Source organism: Eschrichtius robustus, chromosome 20 (genome assembly GCF_028021215.1).
Source record: "Eschrichtius robustus isolate mEscRob2 chromosome 20, mEscRob2.pri, whole genome shotgun sequence".
Classification (NCBI taxonomy): domain Eukaryota; kingdom Metazoa; phylum Chordata; class Mammalia; order Artiodactyla; family Eschrichtiidae; genus Eschrichtius; species Eschrichtius robustus.
Window position 1 is genome coordinate 8,343,115 of NC_090843.1, and position 14,390 is coordinate 8,357,504.

General features: G+C 49.1%; 1 protein-coding gene across 1 annotated transcript in view; it reads right to left on the minus strand.

Annotated features, from left to right (window-relative positions):
• Positions 1 to 8,178: 8,178 nt before the first annotated feature.
• The window catches only part of MXRA7 (matrix remodeling associated 7), a 30,419-nt gene continuing 24,207 nt past the window's right edge, over positions 8,179 to 14,390 (minus strand). The window contains exon 4 of the mRNA XM_068531711.1: positions 8,179 to 9,492. Within this exon, the coding sequence (XP_068387812.1) occupies positions 9,378 to 9,492 (115 nt within the window). The 3' untranslated portion in view covers positions 8,179 to 9,377. The remainder of the gene's footprint in view (positions 9,493 to 14,390) is intronic.

The window sequence follows — 14,390 nt, forward strand, 5'->3', positions numbered from 1 at the left end:
ATTTCCTTCCTTTTGAAAGCTGAATAATATCCCATTGTATGAATATGCCATGTTTTGTTTATCCATTCATCTGTAGATGGTGTTAGGGTTGTTCCCACCTTTTGGCTATTGTGACTAATCCTGCTCTGAACATTCTTGTACTAATATCTGTTCGAGTCTCTGCTTTCAATTTTTGGGGGTATATACCCAGAGGTGGAATTGCTGGATCATATGGTAACTTTTTTTTTTTGACCATACCACATGGCTTGTGGGATCTCAGTTCCCCGACCAGGGAATGAACCCCGGGCCACGGCAGTGAAAGCCCAGAATCCTAACCATTAGGCCACCAGGGAACTCCCCTCACATGGTAATTCTATGTTTAATTTTTTTGGAACTGCCATACTATTTTCCACAGAGGCTGCACAGGGAATGCACAAGGGTTCCAATTTCTCCAATTCTCACCAACACTTGTTCTTGTCTGTTTATCTTTCTTTCTTTCTTTTTTAAATATTTATTTATTTATTTTTGGCTGCATCAGGTCTTAGTGCAGGATCTTTCATTGTGGTGCGCAGGCCCTTCGTTGCAGCACTCGGGCTTCTCTCTAGTTGCAGCACACAGGCTCAGTAGTTGCAGCGCACGGGCTTAGTTGCCCTGCAGCATGTGGGATCTTAATTCCCCGTCCAAGGATCGAACCTACGTCCCCTACATTGGAAGGCGGATTCTTAACCACTGGAACACCAGGGAAGTCCCTCTTTTCTGTTTTTCTATGGGGGATTTTTTGGATAATAGCCCTTCTTAAGGGGTGGGAGGTGGTAATACCCAACGTTTAAAAATGTCCTTATGTTTTCATTTTTGCTTCAGTGATATATGTATTTTATAGAAACAGACAAACAAACTTTATAGTGATTTAAGTTAAAATCCCCTTTGTCCCCCTTCCTAATTCCATTCTTCTCCCTTCTTCCCTATCTATCATGAATGTGGTTGTAACCAGGCCTTTTTTGGTACTTTTAGTACGTGTGTGTGTCTCAGCTTGTGCTCCCCAGAGAGCAGAGCCTGAGTCGGGACTTGAGTGCAGGGAGTTTATTTGGGAAGTGTCCCCAGGAAGCAGGAGTGAAGGAGTCGAGTGTGAGATGCTGAGATAGGGAAGGAGGAAAAGCCAGAGTGAAGGGAGCATTGTTGAGCTGGTTCCTCTGTGAGCAACCAGGCTCACGTCTGCTGGGGACCATGCAGGAGGGCCCCAAGGATGGCAGCCTGGGGCATTTATCCAAGACGCCTGCATCCCCCTGGTTGAGAGCTGACCTGCACTCCCAGATTGCCCTAAGGGCTGAGTCCAAAGAGAAGAGACTGTGGAAGGTGCTTGAGGAGGTGTCTGAACTCAACAGAGTTCCTGGGGCAGCTGGCAGGAGCTAACAGAGGGTCCTTGGCCAAGAGGGTCGGTGAAGCCAGCTGCAAGGTTTGGGTGCCAGAAGCATCGCTGTCCTCGAGGGACCAGTTCTGGTTCTCCAGGCCTCCTGGTGATCTAAACTCCAGTTTCTTTTCAATATATTCCTCTTCCTCTTGAATCCGCTGGAATTGGTTTCTATTACTAGGAGGAGCTCTGACTGATACCGCGTGTAAGTGAAAAACAATAATTCCAGCGTTCGCAGAGATGATCTCCTTTGCTTGACCCCATCTTTGGTGTCTGATATCTACATTATTTATAGAAAACGAGGCGAGGGGCGTCTCATTCTAGCGTCCCGTTTACTCGGTCGCCAGCTCATCTCCCTGATATGAGACTCCCTGTTCATTTTTTTTTTAAACTAATTAATTTATTTATTTTTGGCTGTGTTGAGTCTTCGTTTCTGTGCGAGGGCTTTCTCCAGTTGCGGCGAGTGGGGGCCACTCTTCATCGCGGTGCGCGGGCCTCTCACTGTCGCGTCCTCTCTTGTTGCGGAGCACAGGCTCCAGACGCGCAGGCTCAGTAATTGTGGCTCACGGGCTTAGTTGCTCCGCGGCATGTGGGATCTTCCCGGACCAGGGCTTGAACCCGTGTCCCCTGCATTGGCAGGCAGATTCTCAACCACTGCGCCACCAGGGAAGCCCTCCCTGTTCATTTTTAATGTGGTCTCTGTTTGCATTATGGGCGGAGGGGTTGCCAGGTGGGTGGGAGGGAGGAGTCAAAAGCAGAAGGTGGGTCTATAGCATGTCTTCTTGGGGAGGGGAGCTTGGCGCTTTGGGGCTGGTCAGAGGAGCGTGGGGTGGAGAATCCTGCAGTTTTCTAACAAGCCACCCTGCTGGTGGCCCCAGAGGGGCCCTTGCTCCAGGAACCCACCACTCCTGGCTGTGCAGCACCTCTGGAGGGAGCAGTCCTCTGCAGTACACGGCTGTGGTTCTCTTCTCCATCCTAGCCTCTCAGAGCTCCTCAGGGCGGAGGCAGTTTAGCTAAAAGCCCTCAGCTCCGCAGCCAGCCTCCTCCAAATCTCAGATTTGAATGCCTCCTGCGACATACTCACCTGCCACATTGGGCTAGTTACTTCGCCTCTCTAGGCTTCAATTCTCGTATCTGTAACATTCAGATAATAATCATGATGGATGCTTTGACGTGCCACCCAGATTCCCCATCAGGAATGAAGGCTGTTCCCCCCACTGTCAGCCCCTATGGGGGGGAGGTGCCTCACTGGCGAGAAGAGCCAGCATCTTGCCCGGAGAGCAGCCAGCATCCACTGGCTGATGGGCAAGGTTGTATTAAGGCCTGGTCCTCACACCCCATAGGCTCTGAAGGGCCATCCCATCTTCAAAACTCCCCACAGGGTCTGCTTCAGTCTCTGTTGAGACTGTGTTGGATCCACCTTCTCCCTCGACCCAGTCCTGCCCCTTCCCTTCCTCCTACGGTGCTGGTCCCAGGAGCACTCCCTGACGAGCCTCTTCTGTGCAGATCTCCACTTCGGAGTTGGTTTCCCGGGGGCCCAAACTGCCACACACCACTTTTCTCATAAGGACTATATATCACACAGAACATCAAGTTCTCGTCACAGAGCCAGGCACAAGCTCACAGTAAACATTTGTTGTGTTGTTACACACCCAAGGCATGTCTTTTTTTCCCCTCATGGTTACAGATTAAAAAAAAAAAAATCAAAATATTAATGAGGCATCCACAATATGTGCTCATGTTGCCATTTGGACTGGAATGCCACCAGACACAAACAAAAGCAAAAACTGTATATATCAGAATCAAGAACTATATATATTTCGGGTTTGTTGAGGTATAATTCATATACCATACCATTCATCTATTTAAAGCAGTCGATTCAATGGTTTTTAGTATATTCGCAGAGTTATGCAAACATCATCATGATCAGTTTTTTTTCTGTTTTTCGGGTTTTTTTGGCCACACCACGCAGCATGTGGGATCTTAGTTCCCCAACCAGGGATTGAACCTGCGCCCCCTGCATTGGAAGCACAGAGTCTTAACCACTGGACCGCCAGGGAAGTCCATCATGATCAATTTTGAATGCTTTCATCCCTTCCCCTAAATACCCTGTACCCATTAGCAGTCAATCCTCTTCCCTGCCACCCAACCCCCAGCCCTAGGCAACCACTAATCTACTTTTGGTGTCTATAAATTTCATATAAACGGAATGATACAATATGTGGCCTTTTGTATCTGGCTTTTTTTTTTTTTTTGGCCGCACCATGCGGCATGCGGGATCTTCCCCTATCAGGGATCGAACCTGTGCCCCCTGCATTGGGAGCTCAGAGGCTTAACCACTGGACCGCCAGGGAAGTCCTGTATCTGGCTTTTTTCACTTAATATAATAGTTTCAGCATTCATCCATGTGGTAGCATATAACTACTTCATTCCTTTTTATTGCTCAATAATATTCCATTATATTGATTTACCCCATTTTATTTGTTCATTCATCAGTTGATGGATGTTTGGGTTGTTTCCACCTTTTAGCTCTTATGAATAATGTTGCCATGAACATTTATTTGTAAGTTTTTCTGTGGACATAAGTTTTTTGTTTTTCTTCAGTTTTATTGAGCTATAATTGACATATAACATTGTGTAAGTTTAAGGTGTACAATGGATTAATTTAATACACATATATTGCAAAATGATTTCCACCTCCATCACGTCACATAGTTACCATTTCTTTTTTGTGTTGAGCATGGGTGTATGTTTTCATTTCACTCAGGTATATACCTAGAAGTAGAATTGTTGAGTCACATGGCAATTCTTTGTTTAATATTCGGAGGAACTGCCATTGTTTTCCAAAGCAGCTGCACCATTTTACATTCCCATCAAGAGTGTGTGACTATTCCAATTTTCCCACATTCTCACCAACACTTGTTATTGTCTTTTTTATTATGGCCATTCTAGTGATCCTGAAGTGGTGTCTCCATGTGGTTTTGATTTACATTTCATTTGCCTGTTGAACATCCTTTCATGTGCTTATTGGCCATTTGCATGTCTTCTTTGCAGAAAAGTCTGTTAAGATCCTTTGCTCGTTTTTTTTAAATTGGATCATCAGTATTTTTTGAATCTTGTTTTCTTCTTCTGTAGAAGGAGAACGTTATGTCCTTCACAGAGTTGTTGTGAAGATTCATGAGAGAGCGTTGGCAAGGCACACTGTTCTCTGCATTTAGCACGTGCTCCAAAAAGTTAGTGAACCTTCCTCTCACCTTGCCTCTCACCGAGGCATTTTGCATTACATCATCCAGCATAGCGTTTTTGCTTGAAGACAGACTCAGTAAATGTCTGAAAGGGTAAATGTGCCAATTCACACCACTCAATATTCAAATTTGAATCCTATGTGTTTTGTCCCCTTGCTCCCATTTCCTTCATTAAACCTTTTCTTCCTGGAACAATTTTCTTAATTTCATTCCCCTTGCCAGCTGTCTCCTCTCCTGAAACTCAACTTGCAGTATCATTGAAGCTGATTACAAGGGAACCAAAGACACCGCCTAACACAGTTCTGAGGTGAATATGATCAACCTTTGAAGAAGCTAAATAACTGACAACCTGTCAATATAACCTGTCCCCTGTTGGAGCGCTCAACAAAAAGTAATTAAGGTACATAAAGAGATGAGAGAAATGAAATTTACCAAAAAAACCCTGATTGCAGATGGATGGTTACTTAACAGTTCAGTAACCCGTGATGACCCAACCTGCTCTGGGGCATGGCTCTCTTTTTCATTTGTAGAGGACCCAGGCCACCATCAGGCCCAAAGACTCGATGTTGGTGGGAACCCTCTAAGGCTGTGGAGCTTCCAGTGGGCCGGATTTGGGTGTCGGAAGGGAAACAATTTGATCATTCAGGCCAGGTGGTGAGTCCAACTTGATCTTCACACTTATTCAGCAGCTGCTTTGGCAAACCTCAGCTTAAGCGCCTCGGGCATAACGTGAAAGGGCGAGCAAAGGTGTGGGAAAGTGTGACTCATTTCTCCTTGCACCTTCTTGAAGGTCAGCCCAATACCAAAGACACCTTGGTGAGACTATATGGGTGCGTGCAGTTGCCTGAGAAGGATCTGCTGGATTTTGCCTTGGGCGCAGGGATAATGGGAACGTGAATAACAGGGGGGTTTGGGGGTGTGTTGGATTCGGAGGTGGGACAGTGGTCTGGGAGTCTAGGGCGGGCTTGGGGAGTGCTGGGGGGAAGGTAGTGGTGGTGGTGGGCTCCTGGGGTGCAGGGACCGGCTCGAATTCGTCTTCATATCTTGGGTCTAGCTCGGTGCGCGGCTCAGGCTTTGCTGTTTGCTAAGCTGTGGGAACCTGGCCTCGGTAGGGAAGTAAGAGGCGGCCCCAGTCAAGACAGCTCGCCAGGCCGCACCCCGACGCGGCAGAGAACTCCGTTCGAGGAGGGATCTTTTGACTTGAGCCCAGACTGGGCTCCAAGGAAGCCCTGGGGGGTCGCACCCGGCCGAGAGCCCCGCCCCTAACCAGCCCCCGGCTGCCTCCGCCGCGGAGGATCTAGGCAAGGCCTCGTGTGGGCGGGATGAGCCAGCCTGCACTCCTTATTGGACAAAGGCGCTTGTCAATCACTGAGGAAACCTTTCTGGACGCGACCGGACATCCGGAATTCCCACCTCAGAGGAAGCGGGCTCGGGTGGAGGCGGGGAGCGATGGGAGAATGCGGTACCCAATGGCAATCAAGAGCTCCGCCTTCGCAGTAGATTGGCAGATGCTTGAGCCACTGAGGCGCCGCTAAGGATATTGGCCGTGGAGAATGATTGGTCCAATCTGCGGGTGCGTGGTTCTTCAGAGTATATAAAGAAGGCAATTACTACTTGGTTGAAATCGTGCTGCAGACGGAGGTCTACTTTCGGTGGTGTTTTGACTTCCACTAAGGCTCCTGAATTTGGTGAGCTTTCCCTGGAATTATCTAGATTCCCTTCTCAATTCAGGGTCAGGGATTGAGGATGACGGGTGCTGTACCCCAAATTATGGCCAGATAATCGGAAATGGGTGCTGTTCGGTGAATTAAACCTGAGATTAAATGTTTGGTAGTCAATAGAAAACAGGAAGAGACAGGAACGGGCAGTTTACAGGGGGAAAAAAATGCAAGGAGCCCCTAAACATTTGAATGGTTGTGCAAACTTTTACATAATAAGAAAAATGCAAATTAAAGTTTCACTGAGCTAACATTTTTGACCTATCAAATTGACAAAAATCCAAAATTTGACAAGGTTCTCTGTTAAGGACGATGCAGTGGCCCTGATGGTATCGATTTTTCTTCCTCCCGACACTTGTGAACAAACAAATGTTTCCTCTTGCTTTCAGCTTGCAGGGTAGGCTGTTATCTTATGGTCATCTGTTAAGTTCTCGCATTGACTCCGGGAACTTTTAAGAACAAGTTCTGAGTCTGCAGGTACATTTTTTCGAAGGTGCTTTGATTTTCCTGACTAGTAGCAATACTGAGATCTGGTGGGACATATGGGTGTCAGTTGGAAATGGGTTTTGTTTTAAGAGGACTCTTCTGGCCACTGGTGTGCCAGTGAAGCAGATGAAGTGACAGAAATCATATAAACAGAAGATGGAGCTTATCTGGAAATGGCATTAGAGCCGCCCAACAGCTGTTGCAAGCCAGCAGTGCTTCCACAAAGCATCAGAGGCCCGGAACCTGGGCAACAGAACCACCACCCAGGAAGAGTCACATATTCTGGGCACTCCAGTCACTGGCTTTCAAGTCCCCACCAGGTGACAGGTCCTGTCTACCCAGTACCCATGCCTCCCACCCCTTTCTCACAGAGCCCCAGTGAGGTCCAGTGGCCCCCTCCTCTGGATGGCTAAGTGTTCAGGGGATGCTGGCCCCAGCCCCAGGCATCTCAGCCAACCATGGTGGTCCCATCTCCTTGCTAGTGATCGGTGAAGGCACGAACACATGACATTCTGGCCAACTGGGACCCAAAAGGGGAGGGTGCACCTGAATTGGTTCCCTCACTCCTAGGACACAAAGAAGAGATGGCCCTTTTCCTGCTCCTGGATGTGATATCTGAACTCCTGCAGCCATCTTGCAACCATGAGGAGAGCTGGTCAGTGACAAAAGCCCACAGTGCAAGGAAGACCAAGCTAAGAGAAATACAGCTTGGGCCCTGACCCTAACGGACGTACAGGCATTTTGCCTTTGGACTCCTCCTGTGCCCTAATTCTCCTTTTGTTTAAGACAATTGAGTTGGAGTTTTCAGTTCTTTGCAGTTGGAACATCTTAGCTGAACCAAGTATAGAGAAGTTCCTTCAGTTTACTTTTCCCATAGCCATGAGAATTTTGACTCACTACCCACGAGTCATTCCTGTTTGTTTGGTATAATCAGAGAAGGACTGGAAGAAGGAGGTGAAGAAAGAGATGTAAAGTGGCTACAGGGCAGTGCAAGTTCTGCTGACATGCATTTAGGGGGCAGGGAGATAAAAAACAACGCAGGGGGGTCCTTGGGACCTGAGAGACGGAACAAATGATACTTAAATCATAACATTTTTAAAAAGCAGTAACAAAAAAGATAAAAATATTTTTTAAAAAAAGAAAAAAAGAACTGACATTTGGATATAACAACAGACACACAGATCAGACCCTCCTGCTATGGATTGTCAGCAAAGAAGCAAAAGCAGTTACAGTGATGTGGGGGGGAGGCCTGGGGAAAACCCTAACAAGCAAGAGAGGATGAAAGAAGGTTCACTGTGATCCCGTGATAATTATTAAATTGTGGTACGTAAAACGCCACTGCTTCTTTTAATTTCGTGTGTTTAGTTTTATTTCAGCAAATAAAAAATATTCTCAAGAACTTTCTTAGGTTGTCGCTTTAGCGTACCCTCCTAAATTCAGCTTGCTATGAATTTTTCTGCCAGTGGGGTGATCAGATACAGGACCTGGGCAGAACGGAAGAATCGCTGTTATTTCCGTCGTCATTTACTCACTGACTCACTGAACTTTACTGATGTGCTAAGGGGGCCCAGACTCTCTCTGTGAGGTCATTTTGGCATTTTATTGAATGCTGACTTGTGAGGTTCTCTTTTCCTGTACACATGCCTGGCTTCTCCAAAGGACTTTATTTTTATGTATTTATTTATTTTTGGCCGCGCCACGGCTTGCAGCTTCTTAGTTCCCCAACCAGGGATTGAACCTGCACCCTCAGCAGTGAAAGCGCCGAGTCCTAGCCACTGGACCGCCAGGGAATTCCCCTCCACACAACTTTAATCTCTAAAGGTAGGACTGTGTTGTGTATTTTATTTCCATTGACAGTGTCTAGCACAGGTCTAGGTGTGTGATAAGCACTCACAGAACTCTTAATTATATATAAAGTAAGTCTCACGCTTAAATAAGAGAAACTTAGAGGGTCTTAACTCTGATACTGTTGCTTTGGTCCAGGATCAAAGGTGAGTCTTTGAATCAGACTTTTTGCTTTTTAGGGATGCTCCCCTACTGCTTGCTTCCATACAGTTACAGAAGTGTCCAGAAATCCTTCTAAGGAAGAAGAAGGTGTAGTGTTATTAGACTGGATGCTTGGGCAGTGGGACCTGATACTCATCCCACAGCACCCCTGAATCCTTTCCACACCATGTGCTGGGGATGCTGAGGCTTCGAGCCAGCCCTTCTGGGCCGCTGCCTGCTCAGGGTCTGCACGGAAGGTCTAATTTGGATCAGATGACAGCCTCGGAGGGGAGCCCATGTGACAGCTGGAAGCTCACCAGCAGGCAGAAGCCAAACAAGTCAGGGATTTTTCTTCTCTGAAGACAACAGTCCTGATTCCTGTGACATGATATCTAAATTGCAAGAACTGAGCAACTCTGTATATGATCTACCTCTACATCTATGTATATAAGATAAAATGAAGCCTACAAAAGTCTGAGAATGGCACGGGCTTGGGTCCTGGGTCGGGGTAGAGTCACGGCCCAGCCGTAGCGGCGTCTTGCCAGGTGGAGGCCCCTACATGTCGTAGAGCCGGAGCTGCTCCTGCACATCGCCGTCTGACATCTCGCCAAACGTCTCCTTGTTGTCCTTCATGAGCTTGAAGATGGCAGCCAGCTGTTCTTTCTGAACTCTGTCAAGAAGAAAGGATAAAGAGGAAAAAGATGCTCCCAAACCAGGGGAGAGAGAGAGACCGTGCACATCTCGTGGAGTCGGGACACTCTTCACTCCTGTATTACTGCTTTGCTTTCCAGAATAAGAAGAAAATGAAACTAAAACAAAACCCACTCTTGGGTTTCCCTGGTGGCGCAGTGGTTAAGAATCCGCCTGCCAATGCAGGGGACACGGGTTTGAGCCCTGGTCCGGGAAGATCCCACATGCTGCAGAGCAACTAAGCCCGTGCGCCGCAACTACTGAGCCTGCGCTCTAGAGCCCGGGCACCACGACTACTGAAGCCCGCATGCCTAGAGCCCGTGCTCTGCAACAAGAGAAGCCACCGCAATGAGAAGCCCACGCACCACAACGAAGAGTAGCCCCCGCCCGCCGCAACTAGAGAAAGCCCACGTGCAGCAACGAAGACCCAACGCAGCCAAAAATAAATTAATTAATTAATTAAAAAAACCCAAACAAACCCACTCTTAACACAGGAACTGATTTGGTCTAAAAAAAAACCAAACCAAAAAAAACCCGGGGAATTCCTGGGCCTCTTTTTGATGTTGACTGCACACCTCCCCAGGAGGCCACGAGGAAGCAGAGGTGTTCCATTAGGCGGCTGGAGAGCCTATGAAGAGACATGTTAGAAACAGCCTTCGTTTAGAGGGATGAGCCAAAAGTGGAGGAAGAAGAAAACACAATTGGCTGGGAAATGGGAGCATACAGATGTGTGCACATGGTGCTTGGCCCAGGGGCAAGGGTGGGTGTGGGGTCTCGCTGCCCAGAGGAAGGGGCGCCTCTTTCCAGTTTGCACAAAGACTCCTTATAGCCAGCGGGGGCCCTGGCCCTTTTACCAGGGAACAGGCCTGGCTGGAGATAGGCTTTATGTTCACCACACACGGGCTGGGGGGCCGGGGGAATGCTGGGAGTGATGTTATCTCTCTGCGGCTGGCCACGCCATCGGATCAGCACGGGACACCGCCCACGAGTGCAAACATGAAAGGGTGGGGTGAGACTCTGCAGCCACGGTTTGCTTCTTGTTTGTTCTGCTGTGCTGTGCTCCTCAGCGAGGCTGGGCGCTGTGTGCTGGCATGGGCTCCCCGTTCGGTTTCAGGCTTCTGCGGTTCCCCCCTCCACACTGCCCTACTGGCTCGGCACGGGCCACCTTCAGAGGATGTAAACCGAACAGCAGGGTCTGCTCTGGTCCCTGAAGACCCACCAGGAGGCAGAGCTTCGGCACAGCCTCTGGCCACCCTGGCCCTGCAGGGCACAGCACTGCCCCACCAGCACCCCAACCCTGCCTAGAGGGGGATCCGATCGATGTCTGGTCTTACGCTTGTCCTAACATATTCCTTCTGCAGTAACCCCATATCTCCCAAACAGGAAACAGTTGGTTTTCTGACTACAGCAGCATCTAGAAGCTGAAATACCGAAGTCCCAAATCCAAGCCTATCTTAGTCACGCTGGGAAAGTTATTTCTACAATCTGCTTTCCTGTCTGGAGGAGAAGGCGCCTGTGAGAAGTATGCGATACCCTACCGCCTGAAGAAAGGAGTACTGTGAATTGACAGGCTGTGTGTTCAGCTCTTTGGAAGGAATCACAATCCAGATGTATGAGTGGGCATCCCCCCAAAGGAACACAAATCCTCTTGTGTGTCTCTTAATGGCCGTGGCGCTTGCATATTTTTAAGAGGGTGGGCCTAGGACTTCGCACTCTGCTGGAGAGTAACAACAGGCACAAGTTGAGAGAGAGCTCAAATTTTAATGGGTTCAAAAAGATGATTTTTTTAAAAACAAAGCAAAACTGAAATAAACACACAGTAATCAAGACCATCTACTCAAAGTTTATTGGACCGAACAAAGGCTGAATACACAGATCCAAGCCATCGGGAGTATGTGAGGCTTGGTGCCTACAAGCCACGTTCAGAAGGCGTCCAGACAAACTTAATAACCTGGAAGGAGTCACCTATTTTTCAGTCAGACCCCGGCCTGGACAAGGAAATCACTGTTGCTGCTGCTGTGTGGGGCGGGCTACATGGCTCTGTGTGGCTGTTGCTTTGTTGCCTGTTCTGTCCTAAACCCGTGAACCTAAGGTAATAGACCCAGAGGAGAAGGTCCCTGGGAATGTACCATGCCCTAGGCTGACAGTGGACATTTCCCGGCCTTCCACTAAATAAAAAAAAAAAATTTTCTATAAACTTAACTGCTTTCAAAAAATGTTTTAACCAACACATCTAAAAACTGCAGATTAGTTTGGTATAGTATAAATATTGTCAAATATAAAATTCCAAGAAATGAATCTGGGACTGATCTGATTATCTGGAGAAGTTCTAACTCACCTATGAAACCTAGGAAAAGGCAGAATCGAGACAGCTGTTTTAAGCGAACACTATCATTATTGCTTCTGCCAAAGCGAAGGTGGAGATTCCACTGAGCTGGTAGGAACATAAATGAAAAGGCCTCTTAGCAACAAGCGGGCTGGATCCGAGCCTGCTCTCAATGGAGGGTAAGGGCAAGAGGAAGTCAACAGCTGGTTCTGGTTCTTTGCTGCCCACTCATCAATCATTGGGCTCTCGCCCCCACAGCCGAGCCAGCCGAAGACAGAGAGGGGAGCGGGCCCCAAGGGGAAGGAGGGCAGTCGACCACCCCGACCAGCCGGCGAGCACAGGCAGCTCTCTCCCTCATTTGTCCATCACACCTCAGAGTCTTTCCTGGTTTGGCTTTGGTGATGAAAAGCAGGAGGGCTGGAATGAAACTATACCGATTTTAAAATGATGGCATTGCTGACACTGGTGATATCTCAGGTGCAAAGCGTGTGTGGACAGGAAGGCTGAGTGACAAGGAAAATAAAAATCCAGGAAAACCCTTCAGTTTAACAAAGCAATCCAGGCGGATAGGGAGGAACGCCTCTACAGGGGAGCGCCACGGGCATTCGGGATCCTCCCAGCCAAGGAAAGTCCTGGATGGGGGCCTAGTCCCGGCAGATTTATGCAGGAAAATGCGCCCCAGGAGCCTGCTGGCTCCTCTCTGGGGGTTCTGCTTTATCTCTCAAGTTTTAAGATGCCAAAAGGAAAAGCCTTTAGGAGGAGGCTAAGGATAACTTCATTATTCCTCGGTTCTGTAAAGAGAAATAAGGAGAAAAGATAATTTATTTCACTCATGCCATCTTACAAGTACTGCAGGAAAGGAAAGGGGGAAACGGGGTGAGGAAGGGGAACGTCTGGAATTGCAGAAGCCAGCCCAGACGCTGGGATCCAGACCCAGGGGAGTTTGCCTCTCATCACCTGCTGCAGGAGAGCCCACTAACCAAAGCCAGCCCGAGACCCCGTTCCAAGTCTGCAAGGCCTACAGGGGCGGGTCAGGTCCCACATGTGGGTGGCTGAGCAGGTCGAGTCCCACACATGGGTAATTAGGCAGGGAGGGTCCTCAATTATATAGTTGGGCAGGTCAGGGCCCACCTGTAGGTAGTTTAGCAGGCAGGGTGGCATTGTAGGTAGTTGGGCAGGGAGGGTCCTACACGTTGGTAGTTGAGCAGGTCAGGGCCCTCATTTAGGCAGTTGTACAGGTTGGGTCCCGCATGTAGGAGTGAGGCAGGTCAAGTCCCACTTGTACGTAGTTTAACAGGTAGGGTCCCAGAGTAAATACTTGGGCAGGGCAGGTCTCTCATTTAGGTATTTGGGCCGTTCGGGTGCCCATGCGGGTAGTTGAGCAGGTTGAAGCCCACTTGTAGGTAGTTGGCAGGGAGGGTCCCACTTACAGGTATCTGGGCAGTTCGAGTCTCACATGTGGGTGGTTAGGCAGGGAGGGTCCTCAATTAGGTAGCTGGGCAGGGAGGGTCCCACAGTAGGTAGCTGGGCAGGGAGGGTACCACATGTTGGTGTATGGGCAGTTTGGGTCCCACATGCAGGTGGCTGAGCAAGTCGGGTCCCACACGTGGGCAGTTAGACGGGGAGCATCCTCAGGTAGGTAGGTGGGCAGGTCGGGGCCCACTTGTGCATAGTTTAACACGGAGGGTCCTCAATTAGGTAGTTGGGCAGGGAGGGTACCACAGGTGTGTTGTTGGGCACGGGGTCCACGTGTAGGTCGGTGGGCAGGTAGGGTGCCACAGACACTTAGTTAGGCAGGTCAGACCGCGAGGGTCAGATCCTCAGCTTTGTGGCCGCTCTGGGCTGGTCCTCTCTGGGCCGGTCCTCTCACCATAGATTATTTCTTATCCCTGCTGGGTAGGTTTTGTCCCTTCTGGGGACAGTGGCTTCCAAGGAAATGTGCTCCCCAGATGACACAAATGGTGTGCCCACCTTTTGTAAGGGACATGCCAGAAGCACTGGTTTACCCAGGTGAGCGCTGAGGGAAACCGGTGGGATTCAATTTTATCCCTCTGGCGCCCTCATGTGGAGGTGAGCAGCACATGTTCCTAGAAATTCACACTGGTGGATGGTTTGTGGACCCATCAGAGGGCAGAAAGCAGGAGAATATCCGTTCACCCTTGCCAGTTATGCATTTCAAAACACCATCCACTAGAGTGGTGTCCACTTCCAGAAACGTCAGGCCAGTCCTGGGGACCTTCAGAATGGAATGGGTGCTGGGGTCCTGGGTCCTCACTATCAGAGCCAACCTAGTCTACCTCCTGGGTTCCACTTTTCCCCTGGACCAGAAGATGGGAAGAAGGGACGGTGTACAAGGAAAGGAGTAGCCGATGGTGCCTTTTCTTCTTGCTGCCGAGCTAGAAGTCAGCCAGGCTCGCCAGCTTCACTGGCCCTGGGGGTGAGGGGGTGGCATCTTGCTGCGGGGAGCAGTCATAACCTGCAAGCCCAGTGTCCCAGCCACACTGAGGCTGGATATGGCACCTCCCAGAAAAGCTGCAGGGGGAACGCAGGGG